Here is a 26,797-nt window from a genome sequence, read left to right as displayed (position 1 = left end):
GCGAAGACAACATTTGAAGTGCCTTCCCACTCACTGCTAATAAAAGAGGCCAATGTTAATTGAAGCCTTCTTATCCTGTTGGATATCTCCTCCCTGCGTAACTGAGGTGAATGACAGTGAGCTCCCGTCGAGGCTCTGTTTCTCCTCCGTCCAGCCCGCAGGTGAGTTCACTCACACATTACAGGGAGGATCAGGTGCTCGGGGTGCTTTTCGGCTTTAGTTCTGCATGAGTCACAAGAGGCTTTCAGGGTTTTCTGTGGATCCTGAGCAGCAGGATTTTTTTTCCACGTGGGTCCGCAAATCATGATATAGGCTATCAAATAATCATGGTTTTCTCCTGTAGGTAAGGTAAAATCCAACTGGTCCACAGAGTTTTCTCAGCACTCCGTGTAAATGTCTTAGCTGTGTCCAAAACCAAAAATTAAATCAGTGAGATTTTAATTATTCCAATCAAGATTTTACAACGAAGCAGCTCCATAAGACTTTTGGTTTGGTGATGATGGAGATGATGGAGTATTTGTGTCATTCAAACTCAGGAGCGGAATTACTGCCTCTGTGACTGTTTACGGTCCGGTGGATGGCTTAACCTGCAGCGAGGGATAGCTGAACTTTGACTTTATTAGGCGGTGGAGATATTGATTGTTGGACGTTTGGGGGTGTAAATACTCCCTCCAATCAACAGAGGCACAGAGATAGACTGCTTTACGGCCGCCCTGGCGTCGTATCCTGCTGCGGCGCACGTCCCCCTTCTGACTATGCTGCGCTCAGTCGGAAAACCACAATAAATTCCTTGACATGCACACTCTTTAGCACCATTTGTGTCATGTATGAGGCCACGGGTAGAAACAAATTAGAGGCCGTGTGCAATAGGATACGTTGAATCATTTAGATATGATATTAGATGACAGATGATATTATGCTTAAATTCCCAACAAGTTGGGCCTGGGCCTCTCCCTCCGTATTCTGTCCTTGAATAAATTCCTTTTTTACTGAGAGGTGCTATGAAGCCACATTCACGAGAAAACATATTTTAAAGAAAATGATCTCAGGAGTGTTTGTTATATGATGAACGATTTATAAGAGCAGCGAACAGTACATCCATCCACCAGTGGAGTTTACGTGCTTCAAATGAAGGTGTCGGGTCAGTTAAATATGATAAAACGTGTGTTGCAGTATTTTGATCCCTGAGAGGATTCCGTTAGAATTTAGTTTAAACCTGTTTAAGATGTTTTATGCTGACTTCTGGTATTTTATCCACATCATCTTTCTTAAAGGGGAAATGTTCAGCAATCCAAAGGTACAGAAATGTAGGAGTCATTATCTGTCATCATGAAACGCTTGGCAATGTTTTCTGTCAGCGTGTGGTGAACTAACGTGACATAAAGTCTGAATTCTTTTTTATTTTTCATTTTCACAGATTACACTCACAGAAGATGACAAATCCTCTTGCTAATGGAAAGAGCGCGCTCACATCAGGACCGCCGTGTAAAGAGAGACCAATAAGAATCTGATCATGCCAACCAAATAATCTTTCCGCTCCAACCATCTCTACCCTGCAGTGCAGGCAGCGCACGGCCCGAGCGGCTTCCCACAGTTAAGGGTCGTTGAACTGTACATGCGCCGACCCTGACGCCGCTGCTCCGTCCGAGCCGAGCTGCGACGAAGTTTCTGATTGGACGAAAGTTTTCGGCCTCAGCCAATCACCACACCCCCCTGCGTACCTTGTGTATGCGCTAAACCAATCAGAGTGGGGAGCGCTGTCGGGGCCAGAGAAAAGCTCCGCTACTTTTGACGCTCTCCTCTCACTTTGAACCGGTGTCAACAAACAACAACAACAACATCTTCGTGTGGCCGCGCAGCCTCAGCGGACCGACAAATCAGCTCCTTTAACGCCCCAAAGCACACTGTCTACTTCTTTGTCGACACTTCGGACTTCTTCGACGTGTTGTGGCTTTCGTGGAGATTGGCTGTAGCCCGGGCGCGGCTAACCACGACCGAGGCAAACGTCCACAAAACGGGAGCATTTTCTCCGTGAGGAGGCGGTTTCTGCAGTCAGTGGGGCGGTGGAGGTATGACTGCGTTGGCGGGGTCGGTGCCCAGGATGATGCGACCCACGCTGACTCAGAACTACCCCCGCAATGGCTTCCCACTGGAAGGTAGGCTAAATCTTTGATGAAAACCTGATTCAAACCTCAGCTCATAGAGGAGAAAGTTTGATTAAAAGAATAATAAAAAAATCAATAAAAATCATGTTGATAGAAAAGTTTTAAAAAAAATCTCAAATTTCTGTTATTTTTAGCGCTACAATATTTTTCTGTTTGGCACCTTGTAGAACGTGTGTTTTGGTGTGTATTGTTCAAAGGTCTGTGTTCCAGGACAGTCAGCTTTAGTGCGGGCTTGCATATAATTTAAATGCTCATGAAACTTTTTTTTTTCTCCGGTTTGCGGTGCACTCGCCGTTTTCCTCATCTCGGTCTCTGTGCTGACTCGTTCCCGTCATATTGTGCTTTAATGTAGTGTCCACCCCGCTGGGTCAAGGCCGCGTCAACCAGCTCGGAGGAGTTTTCATAAACGGCAGACCTTTACCCAACCACATCCGACACAAGATCGTAGAGATGGCCCACCACGGAATCAGGCCGTGTGTCATCTCGCGGCAGCTCCGGGTCTCCCACGGCTGCGTGTCCAAAATCCTGTGCCGGTACCAGGAGACGGGCTCCATCAGACCCGGGGCCATCGGCGGCAGCAAACCCAAGGTACTGAGCCAGAGAGCGCGGGGCAGGAATACTGCGCGAAGAGTCGTCACATATAACATTTACGACATTTACGGCAAAAAATATTCACCTGTTGATTTTCAAGTTAGAGTGTCATTGGTTCTTTGTGCCAGAGGAGCCAGAATAAGTGAATTAACCACCCAACTTTTGTGACCTTTGAAGCAGGGAACGACGCCGGACGTAGAGAGGAGAATAGAGGAATACAAGCGGGAAAACCCGGGTATGTTTAGCTGGGAGATTCGGGATAAATTACTGAAGGATGGAATATGTGACCGCAACAACGTTCCTTCAGGTAAAAAAAGGAAGAAATGAGTCGCTGCACTCTATTGGCAGATTTCTGTAAAATCATAACCAGTTACATTTGATTTGATTTGAGTTTAGAAATGATCAATTCAAATTTTTTTTAATGTGGAAGAAAAATGTCTCATTTATTTCCCCAATTCATGAAAAAAAGATAAAGCGTGTGTTGTTTTTCTTTAATGTTCACACCAAGGCCCATCGCCTTCAGTCTGTGTAAACCACTGCTTTGCCAGTTATTATTTTGTTCCTTGACAAACTTTTTGCTTTTGTGGTTTTTGACCGACGTCCACAGTGAGCTCTATCAGCCGCATCATGCGGAGTAAGTTTGGGGGGAAAGGCGACGAGGAGGAGGATGAAGATGAAATCGAGAAGAAGGAGCTGGAGGACAACGACCGGAGGGCCAAGCACAGCATCGAGGGCATCTTAGGAGACAGATGTAAGTGAACACCTGGCGCTGTTGTTAATCCTGTTTTGCCTCTCAGTAACCCTCTGTAGAACCAGCGGAATGTTCGGATATCCTCTTCGTGAGTTCGGCTCGGGGTTTTTTCTTTATGAGACCGGAAATTCTTTTCTGTAAAGTGAATAATCCCCCTCTCAACCTCCACTCCTCAAAGTTGTTCACGGCAGTTTTTTTTTCTTTTTGGGTAGCGTGTTGTAAAGTTGTGGATGAAGTGTGAGTGTCATCCTTTGTCAGGAATTCTTATCGACCATATCTCTCCGGCTAATGCGTTTCCCATGAGGCCGCACCGTAAATCGAACAGCAGGTGATGGATCTGCATGTGTGGGTAGAGGGAGGAATGTGTGTGTGTGTTCAGCAGAGGTTTCAAAGCAGTGTGTGAATGAATGACCATGTTACAGTGTAGCCTAATATAATATATCCAGGTTTATTTATTAGCATCATATAAAGCCACTTGCATTAGTTATTTCGTCGTTTGTTTATAGTTTGATCTTCATTTTAAATAAAAAAACAAAAACAAACAAACTTCCAAACTTACGTGGGACATGTTAAAAGCCGGAAATATTTTATGTAATTTAAATATTCATTTAAAATTTTTTTTTAATGATGATTGGTGAAATGAACGTATTCAATTTCAGAAAAAAATATGTGTGTATTTTAGTGAGGCCCAGGCCAAACCTTCCGCAGAAAAAGAGTGTGACAACTTCAGGAGGAAGAATTAAACACGCCATGTTTTCTCCGTTTTCACGCACAGAAGTCTTATTGTAGATTTGTGGAGTTTGCTTTAGCCTCGTTAAGCCCAATCAGCCTGCTCCGAATTTCAGCACTTTATTTTTCACCTGCGCCGTCAGTTGTGGAAGCTCCTACTTTCTAAACGTCCACACCCTGTGACACTGACATCGCAGCTCTTTGACGATTGAAGTCACGTGGTCTGTGAGATTTCGTGATTGGCAGGAGGAAACAAACTGTGATGCTCACGAGTTGGACAAACTTTCATTGTTTCAAGCAGCTGGGATGAATTCTAATTTCCAGCTGAACTTAAACGAGGCCTGTAATTCAGAACAAGGTGACGCCTGTTGCAACAGGGAGACGAACCTTTTTGTTTCTGCTGTTTTGACACTGAATGATCTAGTCACACATGATATCATTATTGGCACAAGCATCGGTCAAATAAGCGTTGAACGGTTTCCAAAATCTTTCTGCAAACTTTTCAAGCCGCCTAAAGTCAACATTTAACCCGCTCTTTCTGTGAGGAGCGGCGTGATCTCTGCGTCAGTAGGGGAGGGGAGATGAAGGACTCTGGTTTTAGGAGACAAAATGTCCCCCAGATGAGTTGATCAAACATTTGTTCAACGGTTTCCATCTCGGCACAAAGACACGCCTCGCGCGCACAACGGGAAGCTCAGGGATGAACTTGGGAGACAAAAGATCCTGAGTCTATTTGAGGCTCACGCTCGGGCTGCGCGTGGACAAAAGGCCAGATTGGAAACAGCTTTGGCTGCCGCTAAAGAAGAGGGCGACCTGCTTAAAATTCAGCCCGAGAAAAAGAAGGGGAGAGGAGAGCTTCAGCACAGAAAAAAGCCCGACGAAGCACGTTATGAGAGGGATGAATAATTCAGGGAGGGTCCGGCGCGGCTCAGAGGGCCCGTTCACCGGACACTTTCACCGACGAAATGTTTTCTTTTTGGCTCGCCGGAAGAAGCCCACTGACATTCAGAACCACAATTCAGGCCTCTGAATAACACTCACGTATTGGCCAAAACATGCGTGCTCGCCCATAAAACCTGCGCTGACGCTATCACATGTGCGCGCATCGAATAAACACCTAACGAGGAGAAAGATCAGTCACTTAGCCAACTTGAAGCATTATGCAGTATCAGTGTGTGATCAGAAAGGTACGTGCTGAAGAAAAATGCGCACACGAATTTGAAAGTTGTAAGTACCATGTAGATAATAGATATATAATACATGCTGAACTTTGCTTAAAAGTTCTCAATAAACTTGAATAACTCTGCTGCAACTTTATACAGCAGAAGCAACACCGTCCCAGGAAGAAACACCGATGAAGCCCAATTGTTGTGTTTGTTAATATTATTACAGTATGTTTGTCGTGATATTCAGACTCTTTTTGCATACAAAGTGGACTTTTTCTTCTTGACTGAAGACGGTAATCACAGGGAGCCATTTCAGCTCCAACTCGTGATCTGTTATTGATTCTTTGATGAGTCCCGGCTTTGCCCCTTCAAACATTAATAATGTCCTCTAAATGTTGTCGATGGTATGCCATGTCACATCTAATGACGAGGGAAGTGTATTAAAAAGTGTTTTTGGTGAATTGGGACCAATGTTCTCCCCGGAGGACCCCAGTCTGGCCCGGAGCGCAGATTCACAAAGGGGGTCGCAGCCACCCGTTCTGCGCTGGGCGCTGCTCCAACCCCCCAAAACACCTCCCCTCTTCTACTCCCACTTGCTCTCAAAATCTCCTCAAGCAGATTAAATCGACTCTTTTATTTCACCCTACTTTCATGTGAAGAGCAACGCCGCCCCTCTGCCTGTGTTTCTGTCTGCGTGTCGCAGCCTGCGGCGCAAAGCTCGTTTAAAATCTGAGCCGCGTCCTCCGGAGCGCCCAAAGGAAAGTCAGTCCACTCTGTAAAGTAACATCATTAAGGTCTGTATTCACTGTTTGTGAGTTGATTGACATTTAGTTACAGTTAGCTGAACATTAAACCAGAATCTTTTTAATATTAATGTTGAAACTATTTGTTGTTCAACAAAACTTCAAATCTCATATCCTCGGTTGTTGCGACTTTAATCTTGTCAACTTCAAACAATGAAAATAACACTGACTTCGGCAGATATATTATTCCAATAAAATGGCCAAAATATTCATGGTAGAAAGTACAATCCACGTTTGTACTTTCAGTATTACCTATTGACAACTGTTCTTTCTTTCCTTTATTTCGAACAGGCACTCTACTTGTTTCTTGGTTAAATAAGGAACAAACTGTCAAAGGCTCATATTCTGATATAAAACACATGAATATAATTAAACCACACCGTGTTCCAGATTCTTTATTAGATGGAAGAAATGACTTAAATACCCCTTCTCATTTTCATTTAAAAGTGTATTTATTTGACAGCTGTGTTGGCCCCCCAGGCCTGTTGCTGCTGCTTTACCAAACGCCTAACGTCATAGTGATTAACCCTGGAGACAAAGTTAATGATTAAAACAGACAGGGTCTGCGCACCTCTCCCCTTGTCGTGCTTCACATGTTCTCAGTGTATCTTTCACTCTCCATACTTGGTTAGGTGAAATTAGCCAGATAATACAGAGGACCCTTGTTGAGGGCCAATACATTTCCATTTAGACCAGCCATTTGTGTGCACACATACACACGACCATATCCATACACACACATTCCACTCTGCAATGCAAACAGTCAAAGGGATAACTTTATTTTGGTGAAAGAGGATCCTGGAAAGGGCTAATTGAATAAGCCTGGGATCTTTGAAAAACCCCTACCATGGTGAGCGCAGTCATCATGTCATAATTAGGTTTATTGAGGCGCATTCCTTCAATCTGCCTCCATTCTGCCGAGCTCATTGTATCACAGCCCAGGCCGATGGCGGAGGGACAAAAGGAAACCATGAGTAGACAATACATGAAAGAGCCAGAAAGATTTAGCTGGTTTTGTCACAGAAACAGAGCTGGACTTTGTTTGTGTAAATAATGTGAGTGAATGAGGAACTTTGGTTCTTCTGCCACAAGGGGTGAAGGATATCGTGCTGCAAATGTAATAAGGGGCACACCCTGGATTGGTGCCACATCAGAGGATCAAGAGAAGGAAGGAGCAGAAATGGAGGCAGAGCACAGAGAAAAGTCTCTGGTTTTAACATCTCGAATGGGAGAATTTAGAACATGTTTTTGGTACTGAATATATTTGGGTTTGCAAACATGACAGCTGTCTGCTTGGATTTGACTTTTAGTCTCCTTTTTTTTTTTGACCATTTCACAGACTGAATATCAGTGTAATTAAGAATGTTGGCGGCATGTTAAAGGACAATTGAAATTATGGCTCCTCATCTTTTTGGAAATTTCTGTTTTTGTCTGACAGAGACAAGACCAGTAAGTTCTTGATGGATCCTATAATAGCTATTGGCTATATGTGGCCTGAGCCGAGTGACTCGTGAAGAGGGCTCTGTGTGTCTATTGAAAGAATGAATGTGTCACTCAGTGAGTCCATGGGCACGAGGGCACAGGGGGTTATGAGGGCCAAGTGGCGAGCACCAAATCACTCTCCTCTACCCCGGGGCTGTCTCACTCTCTGTCTGCACTCCTCCCTCTCCTGGGTTTTTTTCTAATAAGCTCATGCATGATGACTATCCAAGCATGAAAACATAGTTATCTGCAAATGAATGGCTGCTCTATGCTTCATTAAAGCCTCTTTTTCCTTTCACACTCTTGTTGTGACCCTCTGATATCAATTCAAAGGACAATTAATGAATGCACACCAACTTTGATGTCGGTGATTTCTGAAAGGGCGGGGCTTTATGTTTGTGGTGTGTGAGCACATGTGTGTGCGTACGGGGTAAAGGGCAGGGGTATTTGAGGTATTCCCCCTTCAAGACCTGCAGTAGCACCCCAACTTTCACCATGATGGACCAGCCACATTGATCCGAGAGTGAGTGCGTCCTAAAGGGGTTTGTAGGGAGTGAAAGACTGAAAAGACTCAGCGAAGGTCAAGTAGAATGGCTCTCCTTAGAATAAGGCCCCTCTTTATTTGCTGCAAGTATGCACTATAGGCACAACAGCTGAGGGGGTTGGGGGGGGGGGGGGGGGGGGCACAGAGTGAGAGGTTGTTTTTTAACGTGCACAAATGTGTGTTTCTGAGAAAGTACGAGAAAGGAATGTGTTTTCCTCCCATATTTCTCTGCGTGATTCTTTTTAATGTGTGTGCGTGCATGTGTGCACAGTAGGGTCAGGGTTAGGTGTCAAAGTTTAGAGAGGCCAGTAAATGCAGCATATATGCAGCTGATGGGGGACAGGCAGCTGTCAATCACCTGACTGATGAAGCCTGACTTTCTTTCAGAGCTTTGTTAACTAATTACCCCACATTGTGTGGTGCAGAAAAGAGGCTAAAAATGTGTGTTTATGGTGTAGTTGTGCCATGTGTGAACATTTTTCTGATGAGAGACGTGTGCAGTCTCAAATTTGAAGGCATCCAACAGACAAAGAGTCATGCTTCCCTCTTAAGTTCATGACTACAGCTCAAGCTACATAAGAAATAACGTCATGACGAAATGGTTTAGTTGGTATGAATGTACCACTCTGTGGAACTTTATTACAGGTGTTTCCTTGTTCAAGTTGGGATTCACTGCCAAACCAGGAGTTCCTTGGTAATATTTACCATCTGAGACTTGAGGGAACAAGTAGGAAAATCAGATCTAACATGTGAAATGAATGCTCCATTATACAGTGCATTTTTGTGTTCGAAATTGAAATAGTCACATTCGATCCTGTGGAAGATAGCAGCAGTTGTTGCTGCAGTGAGAAGAACCAGTCCGTCAGTGAGATTAAGAAGGATACGTTTGTTAAACCTCCTCTTTGTCGACAAAAAAATCTGTGAATGACAGCAACAAGTTCCCACTGACTGCTGCTGAGAGTCCTGTTTTAAAGTTAAAAGACAGAGAAGAACGGCAGGGTCAGTGGGCCACAGAGGGTCATTCTCCCCCAGCGCTGCACAGGAAACAGGGTTAGAAACACATTTAGTTACAAATGACAGGTACCCAGTTCCTCATACCCTTCAACATGCCTGACTACTCCCCCAAGTCTTTACTCACATCTTCAGACTCCTTATGACTGTGGTCATGTCATGTCTTTCACCATTACAAAGCTTTGATTGATGACATGCTCCCTATATATGGCAGCACATATACATGTGTATATGTGTGTGTTCATGTACAGGCACACATACACGCGCACACACGTGCACACACACACACACACACACACACACACACACACACACACACACACACACGCACGCATATATGTATATATACACATACATATATATGTATATATGTGTGTATGTGTATTCATAAATATATAGATATCACTCCATTTATACTGTATGTATATATACAAGTATATTGCTGTTTTGACCAACATAACACCACACACACAAAAAAACACACACACAGAGTTCAGACAGTCTCATTTACAGGGCAGCTGTGAAGGTTGACACTCTTTAACAAGTTTGACATCATACCCCCCCTCCTCCCACACACACACCCACTCACACTCAACAACCCACACACATCGATATGCACACACCATGTTTTTCTTAACCCACTAGAAAGAGTCGCAGATGGGTCCGTAAGCTGTCAGTAAAGCCTTTATCTGGGCCAGCATCTGCCTGCCTTGACTTCTATATACTGTTTAATGCAGTCGGCCAGTCACTTAGTTCCACAGCTCCTGAATAGGAGCAGCATGGTTGGCCCGCCCAAATAAGTGCTGCATTTGTCTCCTCTGCCTTTTGTTTTTTTGAGGTTTTTGAGAGGAGTAGCTGGAGAAAAGAGGGGGAAAGTGTCAGAGGTTCGATTTACCCTCACTGTTAACCAAAGCCCCAGAAGATTTAGTGGGATGTCCTGAGAAGGGTGTAAATAACCCACATATGGTCAGTCAATTCCCCACAGTCCCAAAATCTACGTTTGACTCGTCCCCCTTCGCTCCTTCCCTCTGTCTCTGACACACACACATCCATGCATGCTCAGAATGTACTGTCCCCCCCCTCCCTGCCTGTTTCAGACTGTTTCAGCTAAATCCTCTCCTCCTCCTCCTCCTCCTCCTTCTCCTCCTCGTCTTCCTCTCCTCTGGGATGGCATTGCATGGTGGGAGCCATTTTGGGCTTTCTTGGCTATGGAGAGGTTGTTTTGGCTTGCAGCCCCATGTACTGTGTGCCTCTTGGGCCTTCAGTTTGGTTAAATTAAACAGTTTTCTTTTCTCCTTTAACCCGCTCCACCCCCTCCAACTGCTCCTCTCTTATTTTGCAGCTTAATGCTCCCCAGCTCCCCATCGGTCTTACCGAAGTTGCTTTTCCAGGCCTACTCCCACTCAGATAATTTGACCCTTTTAAGGCTCATATTTTCTCATATTGGGGTGAACTGACAAGAGCCAGAATCACATCTGCAGTCCCTGCTGCTCTTTTAAGCTGAGGCGGAGCAAAAGTATACAGAGAGAAGTCAAGTGTTTACAGCAGTTCTATTCTAAGATATAGCATGTGTATACATGCAGGGAGTGATATATGGGTAGAGTGGATAATTTGATTGACTGAGGCTATTCAACGGTGCCAGCGTGATATGATCAGATCTTAAAGATAGCGAGGCGATGACGGCAAACAGGGCACTCTGAAACCACAGGTTGGAAAAGATCAGGGAGGCAGCTTTCGCCATCATCTCTCCATCTAAACTTCCTCTGCCTCAGTTATAGAGGTAAAGTACTGCTGCTGATTTGACTATATTCTGTCTTTACAAAGATTGTTTCGGAAAGTGTTGTGTGTGTGCATGTGTGTGTCTTTGATCACGCTTGAAGCCATGTGAGAATGAATTAACCCTAGACGCCTCAGGGCTGACAAGCTCGATTAACGTAGCTTTAAAGTGGCTGTAGAATGAGGGGAAACCCAGTGTGTGTGTGCGTTGTGTCAGATGTGCTTGGAGTACTGCCGTCTTTGTGCCCATGTGCGTGTATTCTTGTGCGTTTATGATCTATTAAACAAGCTGTGTGGAGTAGTAGACTTTAGGTTGGATTGGGTGTTTGTCCTCCATTTTGGCGCCACAAACTCCTCCTCCACCCTACAAGACTTCATCACCTGCCAATTTAAAGTATGTGTCTTCAAATAGTAGTTTTTAAGACATGTGGCGAGAAGAGATGCAGGTAAAAAAGCTATTTATTTATTTAGTTACAGCAAACTACAGCGGGTCTGTTTTTACTGACTCCATCCCATATTTTGTTCCCACGGAAACAAAGACAGTAATCCCCTTTAGTCACGCCACAGTCTGGTCGAAAAAAAAATCTCTTCCAAAGCTTGATAACTTGAGTTGCAAAATCATTTTTAAAAATAACTCTTTAGCCTTTAACAATTAATTTTATTTTCCCAGACAAGGCCCAAACTTGACAGACTCTACAGAGATTTCCAAATCATCTTTGCATCACTGCATGAGCAGAAATGGATGTGCTTAAGAAGAGCTGTGACAGAGGACACCTGAATCTATTAAAGGAAATAAACATTATAAGTTCACCTCAAATAATATTCATTAATTAAGAAGGGCCCATAAGGCTATGGGTGTGCTTTGCTTCTATCAGCCTGAACTACAGCCAACACAGATGCCCAGACTGTCCCCATGGGGAAATTTACAACTACAACAACAGTCCCTATTGCCCCAACTCACCCCCTCAGGTGCTGTTACAGTTCCCTCTGGAAACAGTGTTTTTTTCTTCTTCCTCTTAGTGCAGTAAGACCGGCAAGGGTTATGCCCAGTCCACCCCACCCCATCTCCAAGCCCTTTGCAGAGCCTCTTTATGCTCCCCCCACCCCCAGCTCCCCCATGGGGCAGGTGACAGGCCTCCACTGTGAAGGGCTGAGGCAGCCATGACGGATTCCACAGATGGAGCGTGGAAATTGCCAGCAAAGACCTCAGCTCTGTGGAGAAACAAAGAACCCGAGAGTCAGAGAGAGAAATATGGGTGGAAAAGGGAGAGACAGGGGGACAAGGGACAAAGACAGGGTGAGGAGGAGGGAGATGGAAAGGAGGGAGGAGAAGGTGGTGCTTGTTTAAGGAAGGTTGTATGCCAAAGCACAAAAAGTGTGTGTTTGTTGGGTGAATTGGAAGCTTGCTATTATTTGGTATAAAACAATGTGAACATCTGATGTTTTCTCTGTAATTTTTATAGTTCATACTGTTATCCATCAGTGTTTTACCCCTGCAAGTTATTCACTGTCTTGGCTTCCTTTCTGAGATCATCTGTTAGCTCACCATCTTATCTTGTATCGTAAATTCATTTGATCTAGCAGTCCACTGATGAAGGATGAAACTAATGAGCTGACTTTGGTCTTGCATAAAAGACTGTATCACAACTTCACTCCCAAGACTTAAGAGGTGCCACTCTGTCGCTTCCTTTGAAAAGTTCTAGAAACCCTGGTAGCAGTCATAACTGATAGATAATTCCAAAGTGATTAAGGATTTTCCAGGGCCGCCTCGGCTTTCCCAAGGCCCAAATCCCTGTGAAATGCTGAGGAACGTTCACGCTGGGGGTGATAGGAGGGGGGAGGCATTCCTAGTGGCCCTCCTCTATGCAAGAACTGGAGGGGGAGGCTATAGAAGGCCTCATCTCTTGTTTTTCAGCCGTCCTATCCAAAAACTCCAAAGCCCCAAACTCCACACCCTGAATTCCTTCCTCACCATCTGAAGCACAAAGTCCTCCTACCCCTCTGGTCAAATTAAAAATTTGGCCAACAGATCAGAGGGGTTTTTGACCCTACAATCGTGACATAATCTAAAAAGTTTTTTAGAAAAAACAGCTGATACTGTAAAACTGAAATCTTAAACCATAGTGGACATTTTCACTTGTCTTTTTCTGCACCTGTTTGAGAACCTGCTTATGTTTCAGTCCTGTTAAAATGCTAAACTCACATGCTGGCTGATGAGTGCAAAACTGCAAAATATTCAACAGCAGGCTTAAGGCAATGTCTCAATTTCTTGCTCTCCCCCCTTTGAAAATATTTTACTTATTGGCTCCCTCATGCTAGAATGTTTCTTTACCAATTTGCTCCTAATGCATGTTAAGTTGACTCCCACTGCTGTTGGTGTTGTGAGGAGAAAATCGCCAGAGGGGGAGAGAGGATCAGTTTCACATGAGGGGCCCTGAGCTATTTGGATTCTCTTGTATTTTATTGTTGCTTCTGAGGGGGGAACTAATACAGTGTTGCACACAAAACTTCCCCTATGCTGAGGGGGAATTAATTAAGTGTAACACAAAAAGTAGGCTCTCTGGCCTCAGCAATCTTAGAAAAGAGCCAGTGGAGTGTTTGAAGTTCTTTGAGTTAAAAACTAAGCTGCTGGCTTATAGAACATAGTTCACAAGAGTTTTAATACTGTTCTGAGACAAAGATGAAAAGCAAAAAAACACAAAAGCTGTCAGGACACATAACATCTGAGAAGTTCAGTCAGCCTGAAGAAAACACTGGATGACAAGTCAAAATAGACTTGGAAGTAAAAGCTGTGTGTTCAGCAATGCTGACAAATTAGATAGTATTTTAATTGTTTAACCCATGTTAATCAGTAAAATTTTGATAGAAAATAATGTCATTTTTCAAAAAAACGGGAACTCACTTTCTGGGATTCCACTTTGGCTGATGTGAGGAATATCAGTTGGGATGTCTGTGGGTCAGTCTGTGAAATGTGCTGATTGACTCATTTTACATGAAAAATGTCAGCTCTGTTTTAAAGTTGAAGGTTTCTTGAGGGTGTGTTCTCATAAATCAGAGGTGAAATTTCAAACCTAACTCTGTTCTGCTTGAATTAGTGTTCAATTAGTGAATTAGTGAAGTGTTTAAATAATGTTGTTTTAGTTGATCGGAACAAATCTGGCTTATTGATCTGTCACTTTTAGATACATTTGTTCATACTGTATATGAAGAACAAAAAGGAAAAGCCAACCCTAACATCCGACCTGGTTGGAAAGATTCTCAACCATCAAGTGAACTGCTTCTGGGCGGATGTACTGCTCACACCGTCACACACACTCAGAGAACGACCACTGGATCCAAATGAGTCTTTTGTGTAGCTTTTAGTTCTTCAATGCCCCTGTGGTGCTCAGGGAATCTTGTTCAATGGGATTATTCCCGAGGCTTAAAATATTCTTTCTGAATGAAGGTCTGTTTGGCTGATTACATATGTGTGTGTGTGTGTGTATGTGTGTGAGGTTTTCGACTAACATCAGTCTGGTCTTTAGCAGAGAATTGAGAGGCCGCTTTACATTTTCTAAAGTGATTGTTATGAAGCTGCTGAGTCACTCTGAATGTCATCCTTTCAGGAGTAGAAACACCAGCTTGATCCCGGTTAATCAGCTGATATTAGGAGAAAGTGTCATTCATATTCCCGTCCCTCTTTTCCTGTATCTGAACAGCGAGTCACTCAGACGACGGTTCGGATGTGGAATCGGAGCCTGATCTTCCCTTGAAGAGAAAGCAGCGGCGCAGTCGGACCACCTTCACCGCCGAGCAACTTGAGGAGCTGGAGAGGGCCTTTGAGAGGACACACTATCCTGACATCTACACCAGGGAGGAGCTGGCTCAGAGAGCCAAGCTGACCGAGGCCAGGGTGCAGGTATGAGTAGAAACGATTTAAGACTGTTGAACACTGGAATACATAGGATTTGTGTTAGAAAAGACTATGTGAAATCAAAAGTTGCAAATCTAATATGATTGATTGAATGTATTATTATTGTTATTATTATTTGATATAAATAATGATATTAGATTATTATTTAATCTATTATTATTCAGTAATGTATTACTGAATTGAAACGAATTGAACTGAATGTCATTCCTGAAAATAAATGTGAAAAAAAGGGGCCAAAACACCAACACACACTTGTTGACACCCCGCTGATTGTTTACTGTCATAGCATTTGAAGGCAACCGAACAATCTCTGTCTGCTCCCTGTAATAGTACAAACCCACACTCATCATTGGCTCCCAGGGGCCCAATCTGGACATTCCTATTTGTGAAGTAGAGTCCAGTTAATTTTCCTCCACCGGCTCCATATGGGAAGTAAAGTCCCAGCAAGAGCGCCATGCATATAGACTCAGCATGCCATTTAGTGCAACCAGCTGTGAAAATCACACACACGTACACGCGTGTACATACACACAGCACTGTCTGTCCCCTTCCTTTTCAACTTCACAGCCTGATAACAATGTCAGACTCGATCCCCTTTTGTTTGTGTCTGTGTACCATTTAAATATGTGTTGCTAAGTTATCACTACATCTACATCACTACAACTTATAATATTTATAAGATTCATACCTTCCAATACGGCTTCCAATAAAGCGGATGGGTTTTATTAGATTGAACACTATCATTGTCTTTTTTCCAGGTGTGGTTCAGCAACAGGCGAGCCAGGTGGAGGAAGCAAGCCGGAGCCAATCAACTGATGGCATTTAATCATTTGATCCCTGGAGGATTCCCACCCTCGGCTATGTCCAGCATCCAACCCTACCAGCTCCCTGACAGCGCCTATCCCCCCTCATCTATAGCCCAAGGTAGGATCAGGTTTACAAACACTCATGAACACAGTGGTGGAAATGTCCTGCAGAAAATGCAGAGAAACTTATTTTTAAAAGTCTTATGAGATATGTTTTGAATAATATTTATTTATGTGCTCATTTTGCTTTTTTTTTTCCTAAACTGAAATCACCTGGTACGCATAGCACATGTTATCAAGTAACACTGGCCCCTTTTTTTAAATAAAAAAATTCATCATCACTAAGTAGCCTGTTTATTAATGCAAATTTGAATTGACTGCCTTTGCTCATGTAACAGTTAAAGACATTAGCACAACCTCAGCTTGAAGAGTGTCTTTTGGTTTTTACTGCACTGACAGTGATCCTGGCAACATTTAGCATAATGATTACTATACACCACAAGATTGGATGGCAGAGTTTCGGATGTGGTCTCCTTATGTCACTCACAAAAATAGTGACAAACACAAATGAACAATCAGTAGAAGAGAAGCTGCAGCACATTCTGTGTATAACTGAGCGGCATCACTGACGCTGAGTCAGTCCTGCACAGCTGCTGCAGCTTCATTTGTCCATATTTCATCAGTCGTGACTGTTAGTTTTTTTTTTTTTTACCAAAAATTGTATTCTTCAACTAAGAATCCTTAAGAGTTTTTTCACGCTATTTATCCCCTCTTTGGTAGTGTCAGAGCCTCCCAGCACGGTGCACCGTCCCCAGCCGCTGCCTCCCTCCGCGGGCCATCAGGCCTCTGGTGGTGCAGGTCAGGGAGAGGGAGGCTCTCCCTACTGTCTCGCCTCTGGACGCCACACCTTTTCAGGCTACTCCGACAGCTTTGTGGGCCCTGGAGGACCAACCAATCCCATGAATCCTGCGATAGGAAATGGGCTCTCTCCACAGGTGAGACAAAAAGATTTAGAAAGTGCACGTGTCCGCTGCTGACAAAAATTAGTCAGGAGATTTTGCTGACTTGGATGTTTGCGACTGGATTTACATTTAAAAGCACAGGTGTAGTAATAATATCCATTCCATGGCACAACACAACTGAGCAGAATAAGATGTGAACTCTTAATGATTGGAGGATGGGTCACTTTCCTGTGGAGGAGAAAGAAAGATGATTTGTAGGACTGAATTCACCCCAGTGTGTGAAAAATGAGGAGTCAAAAGACAGTCAATTAAAAAGCATTTATAATGCAGTCAATTATCCAAGCATGAAGTCCCAAGGTCTCCGCTCCTGGACAGAGGAGTGGGGACACACTGGCGCAGTTTGACTCCTTAGAGAGTGAGGACAGTCACTCACACAGGTTCACATAATTACACTTATGGTGTAGATAATTGATGAACTATATAACATTCAGAGGATCAGTCAAGGATTTTGCAACATCTTTTACACAAATGTTACATGACATGCTTGAGCAGCGTGTCTAAGTCAGCTGTTCAGGCCTCTGCTGAGATGTGACTACAGTCAACTGAGATCTTTATCTTTTCCTTAAAAACAGTGGAAAAAATGTTTATAGATGAGGTCATGCTTATTTCATATGTTTGTCCTTCTTGTGCGATACCATGTGTTACAGCATGCTTAACAAATAATGCATATACTGTACCGTGCACGCAATACTCTGCAAACACAAGCAGCTTGCCATGGGATCGTCATGCCCTTGCATATGCCCACAAACATTGCTATACTCTTTATAATTTATTTGTATATATTTTTCATACAGTGGGGATGGAATGTCTCGTCTCAGATGTTTTCCCCAACATTCTTCCCTGCAATGTCCTGGAGCCACTGGCTAAGGTAGCAGCGGCTAAGGAAAAGCTCAGGACAACAAGGCCTGTGATTGGTGGGGGTTTGGCTAAAAAGAGATAAAGAGACAAACAAGCAGGGAAAGTCACCCTACCAGCATCCATGATATCAAATGAATTCTACAGGCTGTTGCTTGTTGCAGCCACATTGCATCTCTCATCTCTTTCTGCTCAAACAAACCCCTCCAAACATTTTTTAGGGAAATATTACCAGGCATGAGAGGAAACACAACACTCCTTTCAGAATCAACATGGACTACCCCACTTTCCTCCCCTGCTTGGGAAATGATTTAAGCAGGACCATGTGTGTGTGGATGTTGAATAATATGTCACTTAGAGGGCCAAGAGGACACACAGAGCAGAGTACCTGCTTCTCATTAGGACAACTAGAAGAGCCTTAAGGCCTTTTCTCTTTTAAGAGGAAGGTGGGATATGATACATTTAGAGGTAGCAGATTCAGTTAAAGACACTTTCATACATCAGTCTGAGCTCCATATGAATAGTATGATGATGGATGAGTCAATTCAGTGAGGTTGTTGGTGGTACCGCAGGTCTGTTGTGAAGCAGCTGAAATACTTTGACCAACGGCTCTTTTCCGTCCTTTGTGGGCCAGAGAACATTCCCCTAAATTTGATTATATGGTTGCTAATAAAGACCAGGTCAAGAGCTAAAGGATTTTTGAGTTTTAACAGAGCCTAGCTCACACAGACCTTTCCCTTGTGTTATCTTTGTTAGCATATCTCTGTTGGAAATAAGTTGTTGTCTTGTACCATGGGTTTTTGGAGTAGTGTCAAAAATGAATTTTAGAATAAGTGGAGCCATGAATTAGAGACAAATTGCTTAATTCTTCCTTTCTGGTGCTATCTCTGTCTGGAACAGACTCGCTGGGAATCTTTTGATGTCTGCAACAGGGGGATTTCCTTTGTGTGTCTGACCTATTGTGTTGTGTCAGTGGTGGTACACACTGTTATACTTGTACACTAAAATAAGAGATATTTAATGTACTATAAAGGCTTCCCAGAAGCTTAAAAGAGGAGCAAAAACACATCTTCTTCGAACATGAAGTTGTCTGACAGAATACAAAATACAACCTCACACTGACTTAACTTTAATTTCTTTACTCGTCTTTTCCTCCGTCCGACCAGGTGATGGGCCTGCTGAACCCAGGTGGTGTGCCACATCAGCCCCAAAGCGACTATGCCATCTCCCCACTGACGGGTGGCCTCGAGCCCCCTGCCGGCATGGCTGCCAGCTGCAGCCAGCGCATGGACCACATCAAAGGCCTGGAAGGTCTCACCAGTGTTCCCTCCATGTCAGCTCTGCCCTCCCTGCCCAGCTCACAGTCCTACTGTCCCCCGTCCTACAGCTCACCGGGCTACACTGTCGACCATGTTGCGTCCTACCAGTACGGCCAGTACGGACAAAGTAAGGTCAATAAACTTCACTTTTTTATTCTCACACCCTGACAAGGATTGAAGCTCAGTAATTATTATAATGCACATTTATTCATTAAAGAACAAAAGTCAACTGCAAAAGTATTGAAAGTTGGAGTCCCAAATTAACATTCCTAATCAGATAGGTGTATAAAAATACAAAAATGAAACTATATATGATGTTGTCATTTTAGTTAATATTAAAGTTGATATTATATTGTTAATATTATTCTCAGGGATGATTATTTTAAGCATGTCAAATCTTAATCTGCAAAGTGAGAAGCTATAGCCATCAGTTAGATACATTGGAGAAAGATGGTGCAGTACCTTCCTCTGAAAGTTAGTGTTGAATTCTGTAGGAAAACATATCTTGAATAAATTAATTTAGTTTACTTCCATGACTGTCGCTGACAGCTCACTCCATCCACACTGACTGCATTTAAAGGATAACTACATCATCTGAGATTACTTTTTCCCTCTGTATTTTAGGCTAGTGGGTATCCTAACATGAAACCTTTAATCATAATGATAATGAATCTTAATCATTTAGCAAAGCTGTACAGTAGTTCTGCCTCTCACAGTTTTGATGTAACTTGAGCCAACCTTAAAGAGCTCATGTATCTTTTTTGGACACTAAGGCCTTTATTTGACAGTAGGAAGACAAGAAAGGGGACAGAGAGAGTGGGGGAAGACATGCCACAAATGGCCCCAGGCTGGGTCTTGAACCTGTGCCAGCCGCATCAAGGAACTACAGCCTCTGTGCATGGGATGCCTGCTCAACCAGTTGAGCTATACAGCCCCCAAAATTATGTATTCTTTCTTTAAAGGAATTTGCTTAGAGATTGTGTGATCATCCAACCAGAAAGCCACAGAATTATTTTATTAAATCTATGACCATCAGACTATAGCAATCTGCTGACTGCTATAGCAATCTGGCTTTTCAGTCATTTTTAATTCAAGACTTTAGATGAAAACATTTGAGGCTAAAGCCCAGTCTGATCATCAGGTGCTCTGGCACTGATCTTCAGTATGCAACTACATATTCCTTGCTTTCATGCTCGTACATATAGCATGCAGGTTGCTGCTTCTTAAAGGCAGCTTATATTTTTCCTGTTCCTATCATGCATCTCAAGTGTTGGGGTTAATTGTACAGGTCTGATTCCATATACGGAGTGACTGGCCCACTGTTGATCCTGAGCTCTGGGCTCAGCTACAGTGAAGCAGAGCTGCAGTGATGTCTGCTGGCCCTCCTCGGAGTGTTTGCCCCCAGAGGGTACCTGCAGTGAGAGGGTCTTTTCACTTCACATTAGTGTTAATTTAAAACCAACTTCAAACAAACCTCCGTCTACCATTGGAGGCCAATGTCACTTTCTGTCACAGCATGATTCCAGCGGCTGGCGTTTCCAAATTTAGTCCACTGGGGGTTGATCAATCAGGCTCATCCACTGATCCTGTGGTAACTTCAAGATAACGAGTGTGTCAGGAGCCCAGTGAGTCTGACTCCTCGTACCTATGTGGCTGCAGGTATCAAATGAATATCTAAGTTAATATCTGAGAGCATCAAATGTCGAATGAAATATCTTGGTCAAATTTCTTAAAGTGGTTGGACGAAGATCGAGAGCATGTGGCATTGTGCACACACACACGCATGCATGCACGCACACACACACACACACACACACACACACACACACACACACACACACACACACACACTCAAACAGGCTCAAAGGCAGAAAGCTGGACAGCACACACACTCACACACACTCTTCAGCAGCATTACAAGGCTGAACGGTCCATCTTGAGGTGATTAATCAGTGCGACTGAATAGCTGGTGTGGAACTGGGTTTGGAGCTGCAGAGGAAAGGTTCTCTCTGGGGTTGGACGGATCCTAATAGCCTCTGGCAGGACGGTTATTAGAAACAGGTGCTATGACTGAGGTCAGCTGGGGAAGCAATGTTGAACAGTGCTGCTCCGGGTTCCAGTGCAGCACAGGGCACTGCTCCACACTGCTCCACACTTTGACGACACTCACTGTAGCCCTCACTGTGTGACTCGGCGCTAACACAGAAACAATGTTTTTCTTTCGGCCACGTCTCTGTTGCCTGGCAAACACTGCTGTGGTGTTTTTACACATCACTTTGCAATGTTTTGGAGCCAGTGAGTTTCTCTCAGCTGAGCACTTCGCTTCTCCTGATCAGCTATAACTAAAGCCTTCCAGAAACCAGAAGCATAAATTACACCTCTTCCTTTGCACGAGAGGACAAACCTTCAGGGTTCTCATTAATCTATAAAAATATCCCCAGATTGTTTTGTCATGTATATTATCCGGATTTTAATCAGATGACTGCTACAGAATCCTAGTAAGGAATGCTTAAAAACTGTAAAGTCACTTTTATTGTGCCATGTGTCTGTGACTGTTTACACAGACCTGCTCATACTTAAATTATGCATTTCCATGTTTCATCACTGTAAAAAATTCTGCAACTAGTCACATTGTGGCAAAGGAAAATCTTTCACTTTAGTATTTTTCTTTGTATCAGTTTTTTAAAGACGGACGGGTAAAATTATTTTTTAAAAGGACTGGTCATCATAATATTCACAACATACAAAATGAGCAATTGAAGCTGATATCATGAGCTATCAGTGAGTATAAAATGATGTCACCTTTTGTCAGCAGGGTATGGTGCTCTGTGTTCTTCTTGGACAAAAAGTATGAATTTTATCCTGATTCCAGTAGTTTTTATGTGAACATTTCTTTTTCCAACATTACTGGCAAAATATTTGTTTTTTGGTGTACTGATTTCTGATGGAGGAACATACATAATGTTTGCAGTGTGGAAAATTAAATAGTGGCTGCAGCCCTGGTCAGCATAAGACATAACTTTTTCTGTACATAAAATATTTGATTCATATGTTCCATATAAGATTTCTTCCATTTACAATTTTCACTTTAATGATGCAGATTTTGCCTCGCAGTTGCATTTCTTCACACCTCTTACATCACCCTGCCCTGACCCTCCACCTTAAATCACTTTTGTCACATGCTATGCTAACAACAGCCATATGTTAACAAAACTAAAACATATGCACAAAATTCATAGCAGTCATATATCACTTTTATCATCTTTCCACCTTATTTTTCTTTGCTCTGGTAATACTTAAACAACTGTTTTGTTCATTTTTTTTCACAGGTGCCCTTCCTTATTTGAGGCCTGAGATCACCTGATCGTCTGTTTCATTCTTCACAAAGAGATGTGTGTGTACAGTTATGGAATAGTCTTAATGTTTGGACCAAAATTTTCTACCATTTATCAAGACACTTTCTCTAATGGAAGCTATTACGTAATATTTCTTGGTGGAGAAAAGGGATCACAAGAAGGAATGTCAGAGCTTAAACTGTTGATTGACCGTGAACACTGCTGTGTCAGTGTTGTAGTTGAACGGCAGAGATTCCAGCGCTTAATGAGGTTGGCTCAGTGGAGTTGTGACCATCTACTGTGCCACAAAGAGGCACTTTCCCCAACAGATGCAGTGACCTGACACCGTCTCTGCCTGTGGCGTCTTTGTAAGGACAGCGAACCCAAATCTATCATCGCAGACTTCCTTTGAGCAAATGCTCAAAGTGACATGTTTACACATCTAAAAATTCCATGTATCTCCAAATTAATACCTCAATTGTAGGGGGGAAATAAAAGGGTTTTGTTGGTTTTTATTACATTTATTTGAGATCTTCACATCCCACATATGGAAAGAAATTCCAGAGTGAAAGAAAACAAACGCAAGCTAATGAATCTGGCTCTTTATTGTATCGCATACTCTAATGTACACCCCAGCTGTGCTGCAGAGTTCATTTAAACATTTCTCCTCTTCTGTCTCTCCCTCCCTCTTGCGCTCTCTGTCCCGCTTCCTCACTGATGTTTGGGATGGTGAGGAAAAGATCTCGGCCTTTTGTAAGTGTTCTAGAACAACTCACAGGAGGTCAAAGGGGAACTTTGGGGAAAGAGACAGATGAGGGAGCAATGGAAGAGGGCAGCAGACAAGTGGCTTTGAAGAAGAGTGGGAAGGGTCGGAGGACAAGCAAGATCGATCACAGTGTTAAAAAAATCTTTAAAGATCCTCTCTCCGAGAAAAAGTCAATGGGTCACAAGTCACGACTGAGAGACACTTGAGAAACAGAGAGGATTTAGACTAATTCAGCCATTCACCCAGCTGAACAGAAGAGTGCAATATCATGTGTAGAGTCGACAGCATTAAAAAAAATCATTTGTGCATCTTGAAGTCTTCTGAAATGCTTTGGATTTACACTCTGGATCCAGTTTAGGACTCTGTAAAGGAACAACATGTGTCTTTGAAGGCTTTTGGGTCCAAAACGAATAGAAAACATTGCCAATATTACTGTGACAGCACACTGAGAGGACCATATTTGTGAGGACTTAAGTTCGTGCAGTGGAATGGGAGATGGACTGAATCAAGGGAATGCCAGTGTAAAGAGTAAATGAAGAAATGACAAAGCCAAAATAGTGTTGCTTGGGACCATTTATTTCACTTTGGTTTGCAGAAGCAGGAGATGCAGACGAGTGTTCTGATCTGAACATATTTATTGTCACAAGTGTACTGTGTGTCAGCTGTGTTGTTGAAGAGCTCTTCCACGTGATAGAAAGAAAAAACACTTTATTCATGTAATGAAGAGCATTCAGGAACACTCTTGTTTTGTCCATCTGTAGACACAGACTGAACCAGTTATTTCATTCCTTTGATATATTTTTTGTATTATTTGACAAAGCAATATGGCATAATGTCATGTGTACAAGTGTATTATCATTGCTATTTATATTCAAATAAAAACCTCCGAAAATAGCTTCTGTTTTGGTCTTTTTTGTTGTTCATCCAGTGGTAATTACTAAATGAAGTCTTTGTATTTATTTTTGCTGCAACTTGAGAAGAAGGCAAGTGACTGTGATTCACACAAGAAGAAAAGTACAAATATGTACTCTTGAAGGAGCTCATGTGAACCCTCCAACCAAAATAGTTCTGGCCAAATGGGGATCACCAGACATTAGATTCGACACTGAACACAACAGGCTTTCACACAGATGGCAGTAAATGCTTAGACATCTGCATTAGTGTGTATTAATATCCCCGCTGCCCCCCACTACTGTAACAAACTAACTTTTGTTCAACAACCTCTCCAATGAGGAGAGAAGCCTTACAGCGTTTTGCACAAACAGCAGAGGCAGACCCTCTAAAAACCTCTGCAACCCATCCACCCTGCACACACACGGGGCCCCCTCTGTGTGTGTGTGTGTGCACCCCATGCATTGATACATTATGTTCATGCTTCTTATGATGTTGTTTCTGTGTGCATATGTGTTCACGTAGCCTAAGGGTATGAAGCCTAATTATAACATTCATCTGATTAATCGTGTCTGCTTGCAGGCCTCAGAGGGGTGGCGCTATGTGCAGCTCATGCAGCAGGACCACACACTATAAATAAAGTCTGAGTCAATATCAACGTTAGGGATCACTCATAGTCTTGTCAGCTCTGTTTGCTAAGCCTGAATAATTCAGCCAATGAGAGGACACTGAGACACAGACACACACACACACACACACACACACACACACACACACACACACACACACTCTGGAAAAGTACAAGCAGTAGTACTCTAATCACCTGCGGTATACCCAAACACTCCTGCGGATACACACTTTTTGCACAGATGCACATTCACACACACACCCTCTGTTTGCTTTGTTAGTCAGTCCATACCATTAAAGATGAAGACAAATCACACCTGCAGAGTTCCTAAACTAAGACATTACTTTTATTAATGAACACTCTTCTGCACTGAAAAGACTGTTTCTTTAATGCACCCCAGAGTGTAGTTACAAAGAACTATTTTAATGACATTTCATACTGCCAAATAATGACACATTCTTGGACAGTACTTTTTTCCCAGAATAATCCAAATTAAATAACCAGATTTTTGTAGTTATGAAATGATAGTTATGATTATGAGTGATATTTTTCTTTCTTTATGTTTTTGTGAAAAAAAAAAAAAACAATGGTTAGTGTCTTTATATGTTTATATCTAATTAAGAAGCGTTATAATGATAATAATAATAAAAAATTTAACTAAATTCCCCATTGGCTCCTAAAATTGATTGTTTCTATGGGTTGAAATACAATTGATTTCAGCTTTTATTTATTTGTTTTATTGTGCATTCTTGAAGTTTTCTTGTGAGACAAACAAGCTCCAGCTACACTTGTTTAAGCTAAAATAGAGGAAGTAAGAAAATTACGAACACACACGCACACTTGTTTTCTTTCTTTCTGCTTCTCACACAGATACACACATTGAGGAAACACTCCTGGTATTGAATTAACATGTGATCCAGTAACTCACATCTTAGACAACCCCCTGGGTTAAAGAATTTGTTTTTTCCTCAGTTGTGATCTTACATGACCTCTGGATCAGGCCAGCAGCTGCCTCTGTCATTCTCATTCTGTGTGTGTGTGGACCCTCTGATTGTCTATGTCTTCACGCCATGCAATCTGTGGCTTTCTGTGATATTGTTTGTGTAACTTTAGACGACCATGCAGTCAAAGAGAAAGCTGTAGGCACGCTGACTGAGCTCAGAGGAGTTTCAGCAGGAATCTGATGCCGGTCTGCTTTTGCATGTGTGTGTTTATTCCACATGTTCTTGTCTCCTTCAAAAGTCCAAAGAGACAGTGGGTGCAACAAACATCCCTCTGGATGATAATGTTTCTCTGTCCTTTTGAAAATCCAAAACAGGTTCGAAAAAACCTTATCAGATGAGGATCCTCAAATCAGCTGAGCAATGTAACACCAACTCCATAGTAAAAAAAATAAACTAAACAGACCCTTAAGTCCTACTGTCCATTTTAATATTGAGAACTTGTCCGACGACTGCATACTCTCTGTCAATTGGTAAAAAAAACAACAACAGTCTTGTCCGTTTTGTGCACTAGGTGGAAGGAAATGTTCATACCCTTTGCCTTACAACCCATGTACTTGACTCCTGGCACTTGCCTGCATTCACACAATCTGTCATCACAGGTCTTGGCTGCTGTTGACCTGAGCACGAACACATGCTGGGGACAACTTAACCTCTGGACCCCCACACAGAAAAACAGAAAGAGAAAGAGGGAAGGCATCCAACCAGGACGAAGGGACAGAGACGGATGAGCAATCAGTGTGCGCGCTATTCACACATTGTGATGGTCTCTTGGGCATCTATACAGAATATATCCTTTTTATGACTAATGTACACATTTGTGTAAATGTTTTCAACTTACATGGCCTTCTTCGGCTGTTGAGACAAACCCTTCGAAGCCCATTAGCTGAAGAGGAAAAAAGTTTTTAAAAAGGTTACATTGAAAAAAGACATTCAGGGACAATAACAGGGGTGGAAAGTAACGAATTACATTTACTCACGTTACTGTAATTGAGTACTTTTTATGAGTAATTTGTAATTTTCTGAGTAGTTTTTTAAATGTGTAATTTTTACTTTTACTTGAGTATATTTTGACCCAAGTACTTTTACTTCGCTACATTTGAAACCCCTCACATTACTGAGTAAAACAAATATTGATGGTGAAAAATTAAATGCGGGCGGAAATTTAAACAGCTGTCCCGGAACTGAAAGTCAATTGCGTGGCCTTGCCTTGCGAGCGCCCTTTCCATTTTTAAATAATCTG

At 42.7% G+C, this 26,797-nt stretch overlaps 1 protein-coding gene across 5 annotated transcripts; it reads left to right on the top strand.

Moving 5' to 3' along the window:
• The first annotated feature begins 1,807 nt into the window (after window positions 1-1,807).
• Window positions 1,808-23,917, top strand: pax3b (paired box 3b). Of its 5 annotated transcripts, none has more exons than XM_075474020.1 (9): window positions 1,808-2,156; window positions 2,518-2,753; window positions 2,937-3,063; window positions 3,364-3,507; window positions 14,717-14,916; window positions 15,690-15,855; window positions 16,518-16,732; window positions 18,781-19,060; window positions 22,263-23,917. In XM_075474020.1, exons 1-9 carry the CDS (start codon window positions 2,072-2,074, stop codon window positions 22,295-22,297), a joined length of 1,488 nt encoding a protein of 495 aa, XP_075330135.1. In that variant the 5' UTR covers window positions 1,808-2,071; the 3' UTR covers window positions 22,298-23,917. The 5 variants fall into 5 exon arrangements, with proteins under 5 accessions (XP_075330135.1, XP_075330138.1, XP_075330139.1 ...); XM_075474023.1 differs by having other exon boundaries at window positions 2,934-2,991; XM_075474024.1 differs by having other exon boundaries at window positions 2,934-2,991; window positions 18,781-19,065.
• The last annotated feature ends 2,880 nt before the right edge of the window (window positions 23,918-26,797 follow it).

This window comes from Odontesthes bonariensis, chromosome 9, assembly GCF_027942865.1.
Source record: "Odontesthes bonariensis isolate fOdoBon6 chromosome 9, fOdoBon6.hap1, whole genome shotgun sequence".
Lineage (NCBI taxonomy): Eukaryota > Metazoa > Chordata > Actinopteri > Atheriniformes > Atherinopsidae > Odontesthes > Odontesthes bonariensis.
The sequence above is the reverse complement of the archived record's forward strand: the minus strand, read 5'-3'. Positions and strand labels throughout refer to the sequence as shown.